The sequence below is a fragment of the Aquarana catesbeiana genome, linkage group LG01 (assembly GCF_042186555.1).
Source record: "Aquarana catesbeiana isolate 2022-GZ linkage group LG01, ASM4218655v1, whole genome shotgun sequence".
NCBI lineage: Eukaryota > Metazoa > Chordata > Amphibia > Anura > Ranidae > Aquarana > Aquarana catesbeiana.
In genome coordinates this window covers 546,799,838-546,822,196 of record NC_133324.1, presented here as the reverse complement: position 1 = coordinate 546,822,196, position 22,359 = coordinate 546,799,838, and the positions used below count along the sequence as shown (strand labels likewise).

Sequence of the window (22,359 nt, the reverse complement as noted above, 5' to 3'; positions counted from 1 at the left end):
CTTTGGGACTTTAAATGAGGCCTAACAATATTGCATAAAGGAGTCCCTTACCTCCTCTTTGGCAGTCTCCCACCAGTGTTCTTTTCTTCTCCTTCCTTTGGGTGCCTCCTTAACAAGCCAGGTGCTATGGGAGCATCCTTGCAAGCATGCTCCTGAGCCAGGCTATGTGCATCCACAGACACATCGTAGTAAAAAACGCAATGGGCAGGGTCCTGATGACCAGTATTGTTGGTCAATTCAGATAACAGGTTACCGGCTCACCTAATAGGGTGGTGTTCCTTATCAAACCAGGAGAAGTAGTCAAAATAAAAGGGGAGTGGGAATAGGACCCAAGGTGTCCTTACCTTCAATGAAGGAAAAGGAACAAACTGCGGTTTAACCTGATATAACTTTATTAGACCAATTAGTAGAAAAAAATATTTATCATTGAAAGGTAAGCATAAACAATAGGAAATTGCACGTTGTCACTTAAAAACGCATGCCCATGAGCTCAGCTATATCCCAGTCATCCACACGTGTCAATCATCTTAAGTTATTAAGTATGACTTAATATATAATGCTTTCATGTGTTTAGGCGAGGTGAGTTCTGGGAAACCTTGATAGCACAAGTCAGTACCCGTATTGTGCTTAACCATGGACCTCCAGACTCCCTATATGCCTATAGAGCTGCTGCATTAAGTCTTTACAATGTTGAAAAAAGCATTGGTCATCACAGACAAATAAATTAAATTCTGGCTAGAAAGTATCCCTGCTAGTTAGTGAACAAAACAGGTTTGATTTCTGGGTGTAGCACTGTCAATCATAGAGATAGTAAAAAATGCAGCACACTGTGATGTAAGCATGCGACTTGAGTCAAGAAGAAACAATAGATCCACAATAAGCCTGTTAGTCATTCAGTACCATGTTTCCATTAAACGATAAAGATAGCACCTTTTCCTTCATTGAAGGTAAGGACACCTTGGGTCCTATTCCCACTAACCTTTTATTTTGCATCCACAGACACACATAGTGTCGGTAAGCCCCGCCCCTGTTCTGTTCTCACAGGACTTTGACTGACAACAGTATTTGCCTATGACTCCCACTGCTCTCAGTGTCTTCTGTGGAACCAATAAGTGAGGGGAGCAGTACTGAAGTGGGGAAAAGAATCAGCTAAGTGTTTAGGGATGGGGTGGTTTTTACAGGTAGTGGGGCATTTTTTAATGCAGGGAATGCTTTAAGGTAAAAAAACATTTTGACTTTAGAACCAGTTTGAATACCATTACATATAAAAAGGAGCTTTATTCAAAAAAGATATATGATTGGTTGATATGGGTTATTGTATGTAATTAAAGAGATAGTATAGCCTAAAACTAACAATTCTTAAAACGTTCCCTGCCTGGACTCCTCCTACCTATTCTGCATACCCTGTACAAAAAAGATCTATATACTTACCTTTTCTAATCCATTTCCGTCACATGATTCTGAAGCTTCTGCTTCCCTGTGTAAGGGAGCGCTCAACAATGGCTATAAATTCTGGGTCCAGCGATGTCCCCCATAGGCTTCAGTGACCAGCTGTTGTTGGTGCTCCCTCCTCTCCCCTGCAAGCAACCAATTCTACTGATGTGTAGAGACAGGGTTTTCCTTCCTCATCTCAGAGCCTCCAGCAAGGAGAACAGTGAGTAGCACAGTAGTGACATCACCAAATCTCATTTCAGGTCTTATGAGACTAGTAGTCAGATGCAGGAGTGCATCAGACCTTAGACTGCAGATAAATAGTGATAAAGCTGTAGGTTACAGGATGTGTACTACTATTTTTAGGAGGAGTTAAGATAAAAAGTCGATTTCCAGGGTATGGCTTAGGCACAATTAGCAACTCTAGATGCTTCACTCTAATAATAACATGTCTTAATTGAATAAAACTGAAGCTGAAAAAGCTGAAATATAATCAATGATCGTCATTTAAAGTTTAAGCGTAATAAGTAATGACAAAATTGTAGCAGAACACAAGCTTATGTAGTATGCCCTCAATTATGTGAATTAATACTTGACTGCTGTTAATAAATATTGGTTTTGCTTGCACTTATTACATGTTATTCACTAGTAATTTAATGAGCAACTCCACTTTTGTGGGGAAAAAATGAGCAATTATTTAAAAAATGATATAGTAAAAGTAAAGTGATTGAATGTAAAATGCAATGCAACATGGCTTAAACAGAAGAAACAGACAGCGCAAAACCTAATTACTATGAACTCAGCAGCTGGACACTGTAGGCCAATATACAAAACCTAAAAGAAAATACACAGAATATAGCAGTGCAGAGCTCAATACAAGTCAAATGTATACACATAAAATGTACATATTAAACGTACATATATAAAACGTATGAGGCAAAGCCCCAAAAGGTATATCTTAATCCGAGGAGATAAATAACTGCTCACTTGTAGAAGGGGGATCCCTCAGTTGGCAAGAAGGGGTGCAGTGATAGGATAAAATTGTATTCGTGTATCACCACCAATGTGAACCTCCACCAGGGGTCTAGGCTGCTCACCTTATTGAGTAGACCTTCTGCGTTAACAGCAAGGTCACTCATGCATTCCCTTCCACAGGGTAGATTATGGGGACGGGGGTCCACTGGCAATATCCCAGACTCAGTCTCATCGGTTGATATATGTCATGTTAAAAACAAAAATAACAGGACATAGTGCTCTCCATACGAAAAAATATAAAATGTATTGTATAAAACAAATGTTACTCACAAAGACAGCACTGATTCCCAGTGCAGGAGTATACAGCATAAAAACGAACCAGATGGGTGGCTGCACTGACGCCACAAAGCCCCTCGCACGCGTATCGTCCTTATGGGCTTTCTCAGTGAATCTGATTGGGGGCCCGTGCGTCAGCTCTTATATCTAATACTGGTTCATAATACAATTCATGTTGATACTAAAACCCTGCCCACTCTCCAATTAAAACACAGATGAGTGGGCGTACCTAATTAGTGGTAGAGACTAAGGAGTGAACATTAACTACAAATCTAATGGGGCACAGGTAAGCTAAATCCACTGATAACTTACTGATTGGTAGTCGCCATTCCTCCCATACTACGAGCTAGAGCGTTTCCGGGTCCGATCCTTATCTTCCAATGGCAGCTAACGCTGCTACGTCCTGAAAAGTAGCCCGCCCTCTGATGGGACGTTCACATGTAGACGGGGATGAGGGGCGAGAGCGCAACAAACGATCCGCCCCTTTCATCCACGTTACTCACAAGCTAAGTAAACGGGGACGAGGGGCGGGAATGCGAGGAGCGCTCCGCCCCTACCATCCACGTCCCTCCCTGGACAGGTCGGAATGTAAACAATCACTCCTGTCTCCTTGGCAACGACATGTAATCGCTCCCAAGAGCGCCTCCTTCGTTCCTCTGGCCTGTCAGTGTGGATATTAACAACAGTCACCCAAAATGACAAGCAGGCTAAAATGGACTTAGCCACTAACCAGAGATACAAGGAGCACAGCAAGGCTAACGATATTGGGAATAAAATTGTTATAAAGCTAAAATTGTTATAAAGCTATTATTGTTAGAAAGCTAAGGATAGGGAAAGGCTATGCAAAATTAACTATAGGGATACCCCAAAGAAACTATGATTGAAGCATATGGGGGAAGGTTAAGAAAGTCACCCCCCTCCCATCTAGCAAAATCCATCCTAAGGTGACCTGCACACACTTCCAGGTGGAGAGTGTGTACCGGAAACGTATGCCGTTCCCTCCCGGTTGTCACCAGAGGGGAAAACGAAAAGTGAAATGGAAAAAATCAAACACAATAAATGTATCGCCACCCCGTGTAATTTCACGGTAAAATACCATGTTAAACCTACAGAGGTTTAAACTATAAATATAAATTTGAAAGAAAAATTGTAATAAAAAGACATCAGTACAACCACCTCATCTGTATACAAATAAAATTAGAATGTATACATATACCACAAAAAAATATATATATAATGGACCAATATACTAAACGATAGGGTGCTGGGAACCAACATAAAACTAACGGTCTGAAATAAAACAATTAAGGTCGAACTCAACGTTCAACCCTAAAGGAACCCCAACCTTTGTCTCAAATACCCAGAATGATTCCTGTCGACTAAGCTGCCGTATGAAATTCCCACCTCTCCAGTGCTTCGTTACCTTCTCTATTCCCCAGAACTTCAGCCCTGCAGGGCTGCGATTATGGAAAAGTCGGAAGTTCTTGGAGACACTATGTGTGTGGAGTCCTCGTTTAATGTTGTTAACATGTTCTCCGACTCTTACATGGAGGGGCCTAGAGGTCCTCCCCACATATTGGTAGCCACACTCACATTGCAACATATACACCATGCACGTAATCAAATCCTTGATTTTGTAGTTCTTACCCGTGGCAAAAGCCACAAATTCCTTCCTCTTCTATACATTATTTTTAGCCTGTTTACACACAGGAGGTCATCAATGTACCTCTGGTAGCAGATTAGTTCCGGGGGTTTGTTCTTATAAACTACCTTCTCCTCCCAGTGAGCCATAAATAAATTGGCAACACTGGGAGCAAAGCGTGCCCCCATAGCTACCCCTCTGGTTTGGAGAAAGAACTGCTTGTCATACCAGAAATAGTTCTTTGACAGGCAGAAAGTCAAACTGTCAATCAAAAAATTCCGATGCCTCCCAGACAGGTCCGAGGACCCCAGGGCCCACTGCACTGAGGTTAACGCATCCTCGTGACTAATGATAGTATATAAAGAGCCCACATCTGCCGTGATGAGGAAACAGGAAGATTTGATGGTCAGAGACTCTAAAATCTGTATGATGTGTTTTGTGTCTTTTAGGAATGCCCCCAATCAGATTCGCTGAGGAAGTCCATACGGAAGATACGCGTGCGAGGGGCTTTGTGACGTCAGTGCAGCCACCCATCTGGTTCGTTTTTATGCTGTATACTCCTGCACTGGGAATCAGTGCTGTCTTTGTGAGTAACATTTGTTTTATACAATAAATTTTATATTTTTTCGTATGGAGAGCACTATGTCCTGTTATTTTTGTTTATAACATGACATATATCAACCGATGAGACTCAGTTTGGGATATTGCCAGTGGACCCCCATCTCCATAATCTACCCTGTGGAAGGGAATACATGAGTGACCTTGCTGTTAACGCAGAAGGTCTACTCAATAAGGTGAGCAGCCTAGACCCCTGGTGGAGGTTCACATTGGTGGTGATACACGAATACAATTTTATCCTATCACTGCACCCCTTCTTGCCAACTGAGGGATCCCCCTTCTACAAGTGGGCAGTTATTGATCTCCTCGGATTAAGATATACCTTTTGGGACTTTGCCTCATACGTTTTATATATGGACGTTTAAATATGTACATTTTATGTGTATACATTTGACTTGTATTGAGCACTGCACTGCTATATTCAATGCAACATGGCTACCTGGAGGCGTTCTGTACACAGATAGTGTACAAAACGCCCCCAGAAATGTAATTTCCTGCCTGTGTGATTGGCTTTTTTCCAGTAAAGTCTGCACTTAAGCAGGCTATAGATTAAAGTACTTTATTTCCTGCACAGTCAGTGCTGATGGGGGAATCCCTCCCGTGGAGTGCTTGTTTTCTCCCTGTCGGTGAGGGGTTCACAGGGAGCCTTCCCTGCCGGTAGAACGCGGTGATCACTGCTAGCAGCTATTGACATTGGTAGTAATCGCATGCTAATACTCCGACATGCTGATTGTACCCAAGTCGATTGGGTACAATCAGCCTGGCCATAGATGGACCAAATCTCAGCCGTTCCCTGCTGAACCAGCCGAGATTAGATTAATCTATGGCTGGCTTAAGATACGAATCAGATTTTGAGCATCCCCTGCAACAAAAATGTTATTTTGGTGAGATACTCTCAAAGGGAAATCACTTCTAAAGGGATGCAGACCCTGCAACAGTCCTCATTAGAGCCATACAGATGCAGCAATAGATTGATAATTATTAAACCACTCCTATACAGATGCCCTCAGCACATACACAAACAAACAGTTATTTTTCAGAATAACAAAAGGTGGGGATCTGCAACAAAGTTTGCAATATACATACAGTAGATCACCCAGAAGGGAATGTTTTTTTCATAACAAAAGTGGAGTTACTCTTTAAATTATCTATATTTTCCCAACATTATGGGCTTGTTCACCCCACATAACTTGAGCTATGTTGATATGCACAAATCAGCAAAAGTTCAATACCAGGGCACATGAAAAACAGTTCTTTTCTACAGTGGCGTTGCAATGGGGGGGCGGGGGGTGTGGCCTGCACCGTGTGACACCCACCAGAGGGCCACCACTACACCTTGCTCTTGCAGAGCTGCAGTGGAGCAGTGCCAGCAGGACAATGCCAGCAGCCATGCGGGGGAGGCTGCCTATAAACGTCCCCAGCCATAAAATCAGGTGACGCTGTCCCTCAGGAAACTCCAATATCTCCCGAGGCAGCAGGAGTTGGTGGGCGGGGTTGGGGGTGTGGCTGCCTCCTCCACTCCTCCCACAGATGGCTTCATTCTGGCTAATCCCGTGCTGAACGAGGAGAAAGGGGCGAGGACACAGCAGCCCTGGGTGTCCTCATCTCCAGGCATGAGGTAAATTACTGCACACTGTGACCACATAGAGTCCTAACATGCCAATATACTACCTTAACCTGCCCTATACCACCCCAACCTCCCCTTTACCACCCCAACCTGCCCTATACCACCCCAAATTGCCCTATATTACCCTAACCTGCCCTATATCACCACAACCTGCCCTATACTACCCAAACTGCCCTATACTACCCTAACCTGCCCTATACCACCCTAACCTGCCCTATACCTCCCCAACCTGCCCTATACCACCCCAAACTGCCCTATACCACCCCGACCTGTCCTATACCACCCTAACCTGCCCTATGCCCCCTAACCTGCCCTATATTACCCTAACCTGCCCTATACCACCCCACCTGCCCTATACCACCCCAACCTGCCCTATACTACCCTAACCTGCCCTATACCACCCTAACCTGCCCCATATTAGCCTAACCTGCCCTATACCACCCCAATCTGCCATATACCACCCCAATCTGCCCTATATTACCCTAACCTACCCCATACCACCCCATCTACCCTATACCACCCTAACTTGCACTATACCATCATAAATTGCCCTATATCACCCTACACTACCCTAACCTGCCATTATACCACCCAAACCTGCCACTCTACCACACTAAACTATCATTTACAGGGGCCGGTTTGGGGTGCGCCCCGTGACCGTGCACTGCATGCAGGGAGCTGGGCAGGATAGACTGGGGGGGGGTGAGACCATGTTTTATCGCACCAGGTGCACCAACCCTAGCGGCACCACAGGTTTTCTATGTGCCCTGTTCCCACTATAATTCTGCATTGAGGAGGTTTGCAATGCGTTGTGTAAAAATGCAGACATGCTGCATTTTTTCACAACACACCTCGCCTCATCTTAATCACGTCATTCCAGCTCTGCTCCCCTTTGGTGCTTAGAAGTGGATAATATGTCAAGAAAATAAACAGGTGCCTTGCATTTTAACAACACAAGGCACCTCTCCTCACTGCCCCTATACAACACACATGTTTCAGCACGTGGGCTGGTATGAAAAATCCCTACATCAGTTGAAGCTTAAAGTGTTACTAAACCCAGGACCCTGCATTAACTATATCTGGTCTCCCACAGTACACAGAACATGGAAATGCAATTATTTTAGTAAATATAAAATGCTAAATACCTTTTCTCATCAGCAGTATATAGCAGTCTTGTCATTTCTATCAGTTCCTGTGTAGCTTGTAGAGGGAGTTTTCATACTGCACTGAGCTGTCCTCAGGGCTGGTGCAAGGATTTTTGACACCCTAGGTGAAACTTCATTTTGCCGCACCATTCCTTGTCCCACACCCCTGACTGCACCCCTTTGCCCTGCCTACGTATACCCCACTTTTTTAATAAAGCGCCCATCACATGCAGCCCACCAGCGCCCATCAATGCAGCCTTACCAGTGCCCATCAAAGGCAGCCTCACCAGTACCCATAAAATGCAGCCTACCAGCACCCATCAATGCAGCCTACCAGTGCCCATCAATGCAGCCTCACCAGTGCCCATCAATGCAGCCTCACCAGTGCCCATCAATGTAGCCTCACCAGTGCCCATCAATGCAGCCTTACCAGTGCCCATCAAATGCAGCCTTGCTAGCACCCATAAAATGCAGCCTACCAGCACCCATCAATGCAGCTTACCAGTGCCCATCAATGCAGCCTACCAGCACCCATCAGTGCAGCCTACCAGTGCCCATCAATGCAGCCTACCAGCACCCATCAGTGCAGCCTACCAGTGCCCAATAATGCAGCCTACCAGTGCCCATCAATGCAGCCTACCAGTGCCCATCAATGCAGCCTTACCAGTGCCCATCAATGCAGCCTTACCAGTGCCCATCAAATGCAGCCTCGCTAGCACCCATAAAATGCAGCCTACCAGCACCCATCAATGCAGCCTACCAGCACCCATCAGTGCAGCCTACCAGTGCCCATCAATGCAGCCTACCAGTGCCCATCAATGCAGCCTACCAGTGCCCATCAATGCCGCCTTACCAGTGCCCATCAAATGCAGCCTCGCTAGCACCCATAAAATGCAGCCTACCAGCACCCATCAATGCAGCCTACCAGTGTCCATCAATGCAGCCTACCAGCGCCCATCAATGCAACCTACCAGTGCCCATCAATGCAGCCTACCAGTGCCCATCAATGCAGCCTACCAGCACCCATCAATGCAGCCTACCAGCGCCCATCAATGCAGCCTACCAGTGCCCATCAATGTAGCCTACTAGTGCCCATCAATGCAGCCTACCAGCACCCATCAGTGCAGCCTACCAGTGCCCATTAATGCAGCCTACCAGCGCCCATCAATGCAGCCTACCAGTGCCCATCAATGCAGCCTACCAGCACCCATCAATGCAGCCTACCAGCGCCCATCAATGCAGCCTATCAGTGTCCATCAATGCAGCCTACCAGTGCCCATCAATGCAGCCTACCAGCACCCATCAATGCAGCCTACCAGTGCCCATCAATGCAGCCAACCAGTGTCCATCAATGCAGCCTCACCAGTGCCCATCAATGCAGCCTCACCAGTGCCCATCAATGCAGCCTTACCAGTGCCCATCAAATGCAGCCTTGCTAGCACCCATAAAATGCAGCCTACCAGCACCCATCATTGCCGCTTACCAGTGCCCATCAATGCAGCCTACCAGCACCCATCAGTGCAGCCTACCAGTGCCCATCAGTGCAGCCTACCAGTGCCCATCAATGCAGCCTACCAGTGCCCATCAATGCAGCCTTACCAGTGCCCATCAAATGCAGCCTCGCTAGCACCCATAAAATGCAGCCTACCAGCACCCGTCAATGCAGCCTACCAGTGCCCATCAATGCAGCCTACCAGCGCCCATCAATGCAACCTACCAGTGCCCATCAATGCAGCCTACCAGTGCCCATCAATGCAGCCTACCAGCACCCATCAATGCAGCCTACCAGCGCCCATCAATGCAGCCTACCAGTGCCCATCAATGCAGCCTACCAGTGCCCATCAATGCAGCCTACCAGCACCCATCAGTGCAGCCTACCAGTGCCCATTAATGCAGCCTACCAGCGCCCATCAATGCAGCCTACCAGTGCCCATCAATGCAGCCTACCAGCACCCATCAATGCAGCCTACCAGCGCCCATCAATGCAGCCTACCAGTGTCCATCAATGCAGCCTACCAGTGCCCATCAATGCAGCCTACCAGCACCCATCAATGCAGCCTACCAGCGCCCATCAATGCAGCCTACCAGTGCCCATCAATGCAGCCTACCAGTGCCCATCAATGCAGCCTACCAGCACCCATCAGTGCAGCCTACCAGTGCCCATTAATGCAGCCTACCAGCGCCCATCAATGCAGCCTACCAGTGCCCATCAATGCAGCCTACCAGCACCCATCAATGCAGCCTACCAGCGCCCATCAATGCAGCCTACCAGTGTCCATCAATGCAGCCTACCAGTGCCCATCAATGCAGCCTACCAGCACCCATCAATGCAGCCTACCAGTGCCCATCAATGCAGCCAACCAGTGTCCACCAATGCAGCCTACCAGTGTCCATCAATGCAGCCTACCTGTGCCCATCAATGCAGCCTACCAGCACCCATCAGTGCAGCCTACCAGTGCCCATCAATGCAGCCTACCAGCACCCATCAGTGCAGCCTACCAGTGCCCATCAATGCAGCCTACCAGCACCCATCAGTGCAGCCTACCAGTGCCCATCAATGCAGCCTACCAGTGCCCATCAATGCAGCCTTACCAGTGCCCATCAAATGCAGCCTCGCTAGCACCCATAAAATGCAGCCTACCAGCACCCATCAATGCAGCCTACCAGTGCCCATCAATGCAGCCTACCAGCGCCCATCAATGCAGCCTACCAGTGCCCATCAATGCAGCCTACCAGTGCCCATCAATGCAGCCTACCAGCACCCATCAATGCAGCCTAACAGTGTACATCAATGCAGCCTACCAGTGCCCATCAATGCAGCCTACCAGTGTCCATCAATGCAGCCTACCAGTGCCCATCAATGCAGCCTACCAGTGCCCATCAATGCAGCCTACCAGTGCCCATCAATGCAGCCTGCCAGTGTCCACCAATGCAGCCTACCAGTGCCCATCAATGCAGCCTACCTGTGCCCATTAATGCAGCCTACCAGCACTCATCAGTGCAGCCTACCAGTGCCCATCAATGCAGCCTACCAGCACCCATCAGTGCAGCCTACCAGTGCCCATCAATGCAGCCTACCAGTGCCCATCAATGCAGCCTTACCAGTGCCCATCAAATGCAGCCTCGCTAGCACCCATAAAATGCAGCCTACCAGCACCCATCAATGCAGCCTACCAGTGCCCATCAATGCAGCCTACCAGCGCCCATCAATGCAGCCTACTAGTGCCCATCAATGCAGCCTACCAGCACCCATCAATGCAGCCTACCAGTGCCCATCAATGCAGCCTACCAGTGCCCATCAATGCAGCCTTACCAGTGCCCATCAAATGCAGCCTCGCTAGCACCCATAAAATGCAGCCTACCAGCACCCATCAATGCAGCCTACCAGTGCCCATCAATGCAGCCTACCAGCGCCCATCAATGCAGCCTACCAGTGCCCATCAAAGCAGCCTACCAGTGCCCATCAATGCAGCCTACCAGCACCCATCAATGCAGCCTAACAGTGTACATCAATGCAGCATACCAGTGCCCATCAATGCAGCCTACCAGTGTCCATCAATGCAGCCTACCAGTGCCCATCAATGCAGCCTACCAGTGCCCATCAATGCAGCCTACCAGTGTCCACCAATGCAGCCTACCAGTGCCCATCAATGCAGCCTACCTGTGCCCATCAATGCAGCCTACCAGCACTCATCAGTGCAGCCTACCAGTGCCCATCAATGCAGCCTACCAGCACCCATCAGTGCAGCCTACCAGTGCCCATCAATGCAGTCTACCAGTGCCCATCAATGCAGCCTTACCAGTGCCCATCAAATGCAGCCTCACTAGCACCCATAAAATGCAGCCTACCAGCACCCATCAATGCAGCCTACCAGTGCCCATCAATGCAGCCTACCAGCGCCCATCAATGCAGCCTACTAGTGCCCATCAATGCAGCCTACCAGCACCCATCAATGCAGCCTAACAATGTCCATCAATGCAGCATACCAGTGCCCATCAATGCAGCCTACCAGTGCCCATCAATGCAGCCTACCAGTGCCCATCAATGAATGTTTGCTGGCTTCCAATCATTCGGTTGTCGGGACACAGACACAATCCTCTGCTGCTGCGCCTCTGACACTATGTGCGAACGGAGCGGCGGCTGCCTGCTGATGCTGGGACTTAGTTGCTTGCTGTAGAGAAAAGAGAGTAAGAACACCAGTGGCTGGGCGCCCTAGACAGCTGTGCGCCCTAGGCGTCTGCCTAGTTTGCCTAGTGGTAGCACCGGCCATGGCTGTCCTATGATGCTGCAGGGCTCCAGACCCTCTATCTGGACATGTCTGGACAGTGCAGATTAGCCCTGTGCTGATTACATTCACTCTCATAAAAAAAAACCCTCTCTAGCAATACACACCAAACTGAGCATGTGCAGCCTGACACCTCTGTCTTATCTGGACATGTTCTAGAAGAAGAGGAGGATCTGTGCATACAGGATCAAATAGCTTTTTTACACGATGCAGAGGATTACCTCTTAGGTTTCACTGTGCGTATAACAAGCATGCTTTACTTCATATACAGACTGATTTTACTGTATTGAGTTTAGTAACATTTTAAAATGATATTAAACCCTAATTTTTTTAAAGCGGTGTTCCGCCCCCCCAAACCTCCAAAAATTGAGAGTCAGCAGCTACACATACTGTAGCTGCTGCCTTTTAATATTAGGACACTTACCTGTCCTGGAATCCAGCAATGCCAGCACCATGCGCGAAGTGCGCTTTTGATTGACATCAGCGGGAGCCAATGGCTGCGCTACTATCAATCTATCCAATCGGGACATGAGACATTAGCTACAGATGGTGTGCCTGTTCCCGGACAGAGGATGACAGCGTCCAGGTAAGTAAAACAGGGGGGCTGGGGGTCTGCAGCACTAAAAAAGGATTTTCACCTTAATGCATAGAATGCATTAAGATGAAGGTTGAATCTGCGCAATTGAATGTAGGTACAGATAGAATATAGAACTGCTGCCTCTACAGGTACAATTCCACCTGAGTGGAGTGTACTGAAATAAGAGTGAGGCAAATGTAGGTGTGGTGCTGTTCTGGCAGAGTGGGTAATTGATGGCAAAACCACTTTGATAAAACTAATTAACAGTGAATTGTGAATGAGTCTGAATGGTGTTACAGCCTCTGGTGGCTGTTTAGCAATGTGGTTTCAATAAACAGAAAACATAATTCATTGTATTACTAGTATTCCATATGTGAATTGTCACTGTGAATATGCTGATATTCAGTTTTGTGGTGGGGTTATATATAAAAAACATATGCCCAATATAACATACAGTGCATGAGTGAGTCTGGTAAAATGTGAATTGTGAATGTGTCTGGATGGTGTTGCAGCCTCTGGTGGCTGTTTAGTGAAGTGGTTTCAATAACCAAAAAACAAATTCATTATATTTCTAGTATTCCGTTTGTGAGTTGTCCCTGTGAATATACTAATATTCAATTCTGGTTATATATAAAAAGTGACCAATATACCATACAATGCATAAGTGAATCTGGTAAAAGTGCATATGCAAGAAAGTGCTTGGTGGAAAAAAATGTGCTAATTAGCAACAATAAGCTAGTTAACAAAGTGACTTGTGCTAAAACAAAAACAAAAAAACAGTCCTTGTTGAGAAAACAGTATTGCTTTTGAAGGTCTTTTTATATGCCAAAATAATTTTATGTTAAAAAGGGGGTTAGTCCTTCCAAAAAAAAGACAATATTGTTAAAAGCGAATCTTCTTGTTCACGTGCTGGCTTGGTGATGGTGCTTCTTAATTCTGCCCCTAATGTGCATACACTCACCGAATAGCCTCACCTCTACAGGGGTATTGCGCGGTCACAGTATTTGCCACTGTGTAGCAACTTTGGCAGCTCTGGTTCGTGTCTTTAATGTTGTTTATCGATTAATAGCATGTGGAAGAGAAGGGATGCCCATAGCGTAAAACCGTTTCAAAAGCTTTATTTTGTATATAAGCAGAGTTGTTACTCACATTTTTATAGTTAGTATAAGCATGAAGGAATCAAAGATCAAGGATAAAAGCCATCATAAACATCCTGTGTTCGTCTGGTTGGAGGTGACGCAAGATGTGCGGAAGCCACGCCCTATGCGCTTCGTCATTGGACGTCAACATGTTGATGTCCAATGACGAAACGCGTAGGACGTGGCTTACGAACATCTTGCGTAGGGCGTGGCTTAAGAACATCTTGCGTCAACTCCAACCAGACGAACACAGGATATTTCTAACGGCTTTTATCCTTGATCTTTGATTCCTTCATGCTTATACTAACTATAAAAATGTGAGTAACAACTCTGCTTATATACAAAATAAAGCTTTTAAAACGGTTTTATGCTATGGGCATCCCTTCTCTTCCACATGCTATTAATCGATAAACAACATTAAAGACACGAACCAGAGCTGCCAAAGTTGCTACACAGTGGCAAATACTGTGAGTGTATGCACATTTGGAGCACGATTAAGAAGCACCATCACCAAGCCAGCACTTGAACAAGAAGATTCGCTTTTAACAATATTGTCTTTTTTTGGAAGGACTAACCCCTTTTTTAACATAAAATTATTTTGACATATAAAAAGACCTTCAAAAGCAATATTGTTTTCTCAACAAAGACTGTTTTTTTTTTTTTTTTTTAGCACAAGTCACTTTGTTAACTAGCTTATTGTTGCTAATTAGCACATTTTTTTCCACCAAGCACTTTCTTGCATATGGAACCAATTGCCTTCAGAAGTCACCTAATTAGTAAATAGAGTCCACCTGTGTGTAATTTAATCTCAGTACAGTGGAACCTCGGTTTGCGAGTAACGTGGTTAACGAGCATTTCGCAAAACGAGCACTGTATTTTTTAAAATCCTAACTCGGTTTGCAAGTGTTGTGTCGCAAAACGAGCAGGATTCAGGTCAAAAGCGGTGTGCAGTACTGCATTTGGCCTGAGGTGGGGGGCCAATCGTCGGCGTTCGGAAATGCACGGAAAGGCCCGAGGACAGTTCGGCTAACCTCTGCAAACCTTGGAAAGGCTCATGAATGGAGTGTTTTCGGCCGTTTCCGAGGCTCTCCGGCGCCCCCCGCCTCTGGCCGCATGCGGTATTGCATCCCAATGAAGTCAATGCAGAACTAATTATTTTCGTATCCATTGATTTCAATGGGAAAACTCTCTTTGATATGCGAGTATTTTGGATTACGAGCATACTCCTGGAAATGATTATGCTCGTAATCCGAGGTTCCACTGTACAAATACAGCTATTCTGTGAAGCCCTCAGAGGTTTGTTAGAGGACCTTAGTGAACAAACAGCATCATGAAAGCCAAGGAACACACCAGACAGGTTAGGGATAAAGTTGTGGAGAAGTTTAAAGCAGGGTTAGGTTATAAAACAAGCTTTGAACATCTCACGGAGCACTGTTCAATGCATCATCCAAAAATGGAAAGAGTATGGCTCAACTGTAAACCTACCAAGACATGGCCGTCCACCTAAACTGACAGTCCAAGCAAGGAGAGCATTAATCAGAGAAGCAGCCAAGAGGCTTATGGTAAGTCTGGAGGAGTTGCATAGATCCACAACTCAGGTGGGAGAATCTGTCCACAGGACAACTATGGATGACTACCTTTATGGAAGAGTGGCAAAAAGAAAGCCATTGTTGAAAGAAATCCATAAGAAGTCCCGTTTGCAGTTTGCGAGAAGCCATGTGGGGGACACAGCAAACTTGTGGAAGAAAGTGCTCTGGTCAGATAAGACCAAAATTGAACTTTTTGTCCTAAAACCAAAATGCTATGTGTGGCAGAAAACTAACACTGCACAACACCCTGAACACACTATCCCCACCATGAAACATGGTGGTGCCAGCATCATGTTGTGGGGATGATTCTCTTCAGCAGGGACAGGGAAGCTGGTCAGAGTTGATGGGAAGATGGATGGAGCCAAAAATAGGGCAATCTTAGAAGAAAACCTGTTATACCCTGTACACACGATAGGATTTTCTGACAACAAATGTTCGATGGGAGCTTGTTGTCGGAAATCCTGACCGTGTGTAGGCTCCATCGGACATTTTCTGTCGGAATTTCTGACAAACAAAATTTGAGATCTGGATCTCAAATTTTCCAACAACAAACACCGTTGTCGGAAATTCTGATCCTGTGTACACAATTCCACACAAAATTCTACGCATGCTCAGAATCAAGCAGAAGAGCCTCACTAGCTATTGAACATTTTTCTCGGCTCGTCGTACGTGTTGTACGTCACCGCGTTCTTGACGTTCGGAATTTCCGACAACATTTGTGTGACCGTGTGTATGCAAGACAAGTTTGAGCCAACATCTGTTGGAAAATAATCCACGGTTTTGTTGTCGGAAAATCCTATTGTGTGTACACGGCATAAGAGAGCAAAAGACTTGAGGCTGGGACAGAGGTTCACCTTCCAGCAGGACCACGACCCTTAACATATAGCTAGAGCTACAATGGAATGGTTTAGATCAAAGCATATTCATGTGTTAGAATGGCCCAGTCAAAGTCCAGACCTGAATCCAATTGAGAATCTGTAGCAAGACTTGAAAATTGCTGTTAACAGACACTCTCTATACAATCAGACAGAGCTTGAGCTATTTTGCAAAGAAGAATGGGCAAAAATGTCACTCTGTAGATGTGCAAAAGCTGATAGAGACATGTCCAAAAAGACTTGCAACTGTAATTGCAGCGAAAGATGGTTCTACAAAGTATTGACTCAGGGGGAGCTGAATACAAATGCACCCCACACTTTTCACATATTTATTTGTAAAATATTTTGAAAACCATTTATTATTTTCCTTCCACTTCACAATTATGTGCCCCTTTGTGTTGGTCTATCACATAAAATCCCAATAAATTACATTTACCTTTTTGGTTGTAACATGACAAAATGTGGAAAACTTCAAGGGGTACGAATACTTTTTCAAGGCACTGTATCGTCACGCACGCCAGAGGGAGAGCAATAATTCTAACACAAAACCTCCTTTGTAACACTGAACTGATACCTAAAGGGGGCTTTTGAAGCGTCGCCTAAAGAAAATATAGGGTACTGAGGTTTGTCACCATTTCACAGGTGCACACACATTTAGGGTTGGGCATGTTGGGTATCTATTTACTCGGTGCAGCCTCATCTTTTATATTTTACAAACAAATGTGGGTAGTTCATTTCATTTGTTTGCCGTAAAATTCACTTTAGTGTGTTTTTTACTGAAATTTTGTGTATCCTAGACCTTTGCGGTAATAACGTGTGACATAAAAAATTGAAACGACCACTATTTTATTCTCTAAGGTGTCTGCTTTCAGAAAATATATAATGTTTGGGGGTTTTCTGTAATCTTCAGGCCGAAAATAATTTTTTTTAAATGTGTGCAAAAAATGCAAAAACGTCTCTGGCAGCGAAAAGGTTAAAATACTCTTCTGAATACAATCACTGGCTATGAGGGACTGCTCCCCTTGTTAATAGACAGCAGCTCGTGCGGGTTTTTGTGTTAGAGATGAGGTGGGAGCCCAGTGGGATGGTGGGATGGCATTTGAGCAATTCCACCACCTGCAGGTATTAGGTAATAGACCAGAATCCTTAACCCCTTCCTTCTACCTTTTTTTTTTTTTTTTACTGCCTTATTTTCCTCCTATCCACAACCCCATCAATGTGCTGAATACCCCTGAACTGCAGACTGCATTCTCTTTAACAACCTCCCCTTCCCCTCTATCCTATAATTTACTTCCCTTGCCACTCTGGGGTAACCCCTTTGTTATATACCTTTCTGATTCTTTGCAAAACAAAAATAAAAACTTGGTAGGCATTGAGTACATAGATTGTGATTTTACCTACTTAGTGGAAAGCTATAGCTTCCATATAGAAGGTACTGTAAATATGCCCTGTGGTACTTAAAGTGGAGGTCCGCTGAAAAAAAAAATATTAAAAGCCAGCAGCTACAAATACTGCAGCTGCTGACTTTTAATATATGGACACTTACCTGTCCAGTGAGCCCGCAATGTCGGCAGCCAAAGCCGATCCGTCCTTCGGCTCTCGGCTGCTGCCGCTGCCATCCTCGGTAAGGGTATAAGGAAGTGAAGCTGTGCGGCTTCACTTCCTGGTTCCCTACTGCGCATGCGCGAGTCGTGCTGCGCATCCTCTCTGGTCCCTGCTGTGTTCTGTGTCTCACAGAATACAGCGGGGGAGGACGGGGTAGGCGCTGGAAGTGGCGTAGGTCACCGCAAGCGCAGCGGTGAGCTATGCCAGGAAGTGGGAGCAAATACCTGGATTAGACAGGTATCTGCTCCCTTCTCCCCCCTGAAAGGTGCCAAATGTGACACCGGAGGGGTGGAGGAATCCAAAAAGTGGAAGTTCCATTTTTTGGTGGAACTCCATTTTAAGATTGTTACTATTTTTGTGTCAGTCGGTTTTCTTTTATGTTATGTACACAGGATCTACCTCAAAATCTATCTAGAGAATGAGACTTGTACCATATTTCATAGTTGGATGAATGTGATGTAGACCTTTCTTAAATAAAGAATGATAAAAAATAAAAATAAAAATGAATGCACACTTAAAGTGGAGATCCACCCATTTAAAAGTCAGCAGCTACAAAAGGTGTAGCTGCTGACTTTTAATAATCAGACACTCACCTGTCCCATGGTCCAGCGATGCAGGCGTACGAAGCCCCGCTCCTCTAACTGTGGGCGCCCGGCTGTGGCTTCACAGTGTTGTGCATGTGCGAGCCGCACTGCGCATGCGTGAGCCGCGCTGTGATTGGCCAGGCAATCTTCTGCGACCTGTGACATGTCCCAGAAGATTGCAGAGAAGGAGGGGTGATCTTCCTTCCGGCACCGTGGCGCCAGGGAGGAAGTGGGAGCTGAGTGCCTGTAAAAACAGGGTAGTCGCTCTTCCCCCAAAAAAATGACATGCCAAATGTGGCATATCAGGGGGTCACCAGCACTTAAAGCGGAGGTTTCATTTTTGGGCGGAACTCCGCTTTACATTAGTTCTTTCAATGATAAGTTAAATAGATAAAAATAGCGATATTTTAGTTATGCACTTGGCCTCTTAAAAGCAAAAAAACATTTACATTGTTTAAAAAATTCTTTTATTTTGTGGCTACCTCTTTAGACTACAATAGGTGCAGATTTAGTGTACACTCTCTGTGTGGTTGTTCTGGCATTTTATCCCTTTAAAGAAAATGTGTGAGCAGTTGTTTTATTTCACGGCTCAGCTGACAATTTGGAACCCCAGGGAGAAAGCGAGAGCGAGGGAGGGGGAGAAGAAGTAGTGGAGAAAGTGCATTGTATGCTTATGCTGAGGTGGGTAGCTAGTGTGCCTCCAATTATTTAAACCAAACCGAAATCTCTACAGGAAATCAATGCCTCTAGTGGAAGAAAAAAGCTGAAGTGAATGAATGAATGAATGGAAATCACAGAGGAGAAAGGAGGTAGCTGGCAGATAAACAGCAGCCTATGATTTCCTGTAAGATTAAAGATATTAACTCTTATATTGTCAGACCAAAGGAATTTTAGAGAAGAAAGAAACATTGTATAAATACTGCAGTCATATACTCTGAAATGTTTAAATATAACAGGAGTTTTAGAATCTCAGACTATACTATAGAAGGTACCCACGGGAAATCTTACCGACTAATACTGTCCATGTTATGTTAATTTTTATCAATCCTATATTCAAATGTAGATTTTTTTTTATACGAAAGTGGTGAATTTGTGTATGTTACACTTCATTTTTATTTTTGATGATTTTGCTTGCATTATTTAATGAACTGAACCCAAATAACCTTTGTGGTTTTTATGCATTTGGGTTTAAAAGACTTATCTAGATATGTTTGAGGATATCAGTTACAACAATTGCAGCAATATTCATAAACAACCTCCTATGCATTTATAGTATATTAAAACAAACTAAGAAAGCTATTATAATGTGGGTATTTTATATTCATTATCTGTGCATCACTTATGACAGGCGATGTCTAGATATAAGACATAGAGATATAAGATAAGATATAAATTCTACAACCTTGTGTTCAAATTTCATTTTTCGAAATTACATACTGTATGTCTATGTGATTATTGCTGAATTTTACGTTTGAATAAATACAATAAATACAACATGATCAAAAAATTATATTTAAATATACACCATACACTTAACATTTAAAATGGGTCTCGGTAGAGAAGAATATTCATTACCATTGCCCTTTCTTTTACAAAAAAATCAGGAAAATAAAATAGGTAGGAATATTAGATTCAGATATAGGCAGCACGATGGCTTTACTAAATACCCAGCATGCTACATACAAGCAAATATTCATAACATTAAGCTCTATCTTACTATTAATACATACATCACTTCTACTAGAGAATGAACAAGTCATTTTTAGATCATCTGTATGTATAAAAGAATTATGTATAGAGTGCAAATGAAGGCAAGCAGACAGCTAGCATGGCAGATCAAGCCTGTGCACAGCACAGAACCTTCTCCACCCACCCTCTACCCACTGCTCACATCACCTTACTGTTTTCTATTCATAAATATCTCAGTAAGTGAAAAAAAGCAGAATCAGCTGCACAGAGGGAAAATGAATGTGTATGGGGGGGGGGGGGTTGGGTGTGGGGTGCAGGAAGCCAGGACAGGCAGGCACTAGCTGTGTACATGAAATCAACCACACTGAGGAAGACAGAAGACATAGAATGTAGGGACAGACTGACAATATGATGGAAAGGACGACTGTATCTATGTAAGAGACAGAATTGGAGTGACTCACACATAGCAGGGACAGATATGGTGAGATAGATAGATAGATAGATAGATAGATAGATAGATAGATAGATAGATAGATAGATAGATAGATAGATAGATAGATAGATAGATAGATAGATAGATGCTATACATATGTGCAAAATTATACGAAATAAATCTCTTTGATATATATAAGATAGTCAGATTCAGGGATAGATAGATAGATAGATAGATAGATAGATAGATAGATAGATAGATAGATAGATAGATAGATAGATAGATAGATAGATAGATAGATAGATAGATAGATAATCCATATATAAGAGAGATAGATAGACAGATGCTATACATATGTGCAAAATTATATGAAATAAATCTCTTTGATATATATAAGATAGTCAGATTCAGGGATAGTTAGATAGATAGATAGATAGATAGATAGATAGATAGATAGATAGATAGATAGATAATAGATAGATAGATAGATAGATAGATAGATAGATAGATAGATAGATAGATAGATAGATAGATAGATAGATAATAGATAGATAGATCTATATCATATATACATAGATTCATAGATAGAGGTAGGCAATGGCATTTGTATGTATGATAAGATAGATAGATAGATAGATAGATAGATAGATAGATAGATAGATAGATAGATAGATAGATAGATAGATAGATAGATAGATAGATAGATAGGCGGATTGATAGATGATATACATGTGTGGAAAAGCATATGAGATAAATATCTTTGATGTATGGTAAACATAGTTGACAAGTAAATAAATGCAGCATAACAGTATATATATATATATATATATATATATATATATATATATATATATATATATATATATATATTAGGTATGCTACTGTCAAAATAGACACCTAAATTGTATTAAACTTCAACATTTTCCATAAGATAAGGCTTTTGCAGTCAATGGATTGTTTATGTGAGCTATATGATCTCCCAGTCCATACACTGAGCTCCTATAACATAGGCTGCCTGTATGTGAATAGAGAAGGGTGTGCTCGTGTGTGTAGCTCTTATGTGTCTCGTTCTATCAGCGGGCATGTAGCTCCATATCTACAAACATGCTCACATCCTAAATACTTGATCGTAAATAGAATTGAGCGCTGCATGGAATGGATTATTCCTTGCACTGTATATTGGTATCCGAGAAATGAACATGAAGAATCATCTTGCAGCCCACACCCTAAAAGGGATCCGAATGGTGCTCCTCACTTACCTCCCACGCACAGCAGCGACATGGTGCCTGCTCTGGCTCCTGGATTAGTGTAGGCAATGATGCCCAGCACTCCTTCTGGCAGTGTTAGCTGGTCAGTGCCCTTCCACGGGTCCAGCTGGTCATAATGCTTCTCGATCGTACTGCACTGTGTCTGCCATCTTTGTGTTTCAGCACCAAAAGGCTATGGAGAGCTCCGTTTGACGTCAAGAGAAGAAGAGGGTGGGAGACGAGGATGGAGAGGAGGGAGGAGGGAGCCGGAATGAGTGAACACACCTGATTTGTAAATGTTTGTCTGGGCTGTGAGAAATGTACAGTGCATTCAATGGAAAATCAATTCAAAGTCATAAATGTTAGTGGGGTAGTTGAAAAAAAATTGATTTGCATATTACAGAGGTTTAAAGTGGTATTAAGTCCTAAAGCAAACATTTATCAGATTGCAGCCTACCAATTATTAGATGTGATGGCTGCAATAGTTTACTTTCTTAAACTGTCTTTCTTTTAGTTTAACAAGCAGTCCTGCAGGTGTAGCAGTTAGAAGACTGACACAAG

At 44.1% G+C, this 22,359-nt stretch overlaps 1 protein-coding gene across 14 annotated transcripts in view; it reads right to left on the bottom strand.

The window, feature by feature from the left end:
- UNC13A (unc-13 homolog A) overlaps positions 1-22,044 on the bottom strand; it is a 359,756-nt gene extending 337,712 nt beyond the window's left edge. For 13 of the 14 annotated variants that reach the window (XM_073595322.1, XM_073595338.1, XM_073595334.1 and 10 more), the window contains exon 1: positions 21,811-22,043. In XM_073595322.1, the coding sequence (XP_073451423.1) occupies positions 21,811-21,832 (22 nt within the window). In that variant the 5' untranslated portion in view covers positions 21,833-22,043. Of the gene's footprint in view, positions 1-21,810 lie in introns of all 14 variants that reach the window. The other variant, XM_073595327.1, reaches the window with a different exon arrangement.
- Between the last annotated feature and the right edge of the window lie 315 nt (positions 22,045-22,359).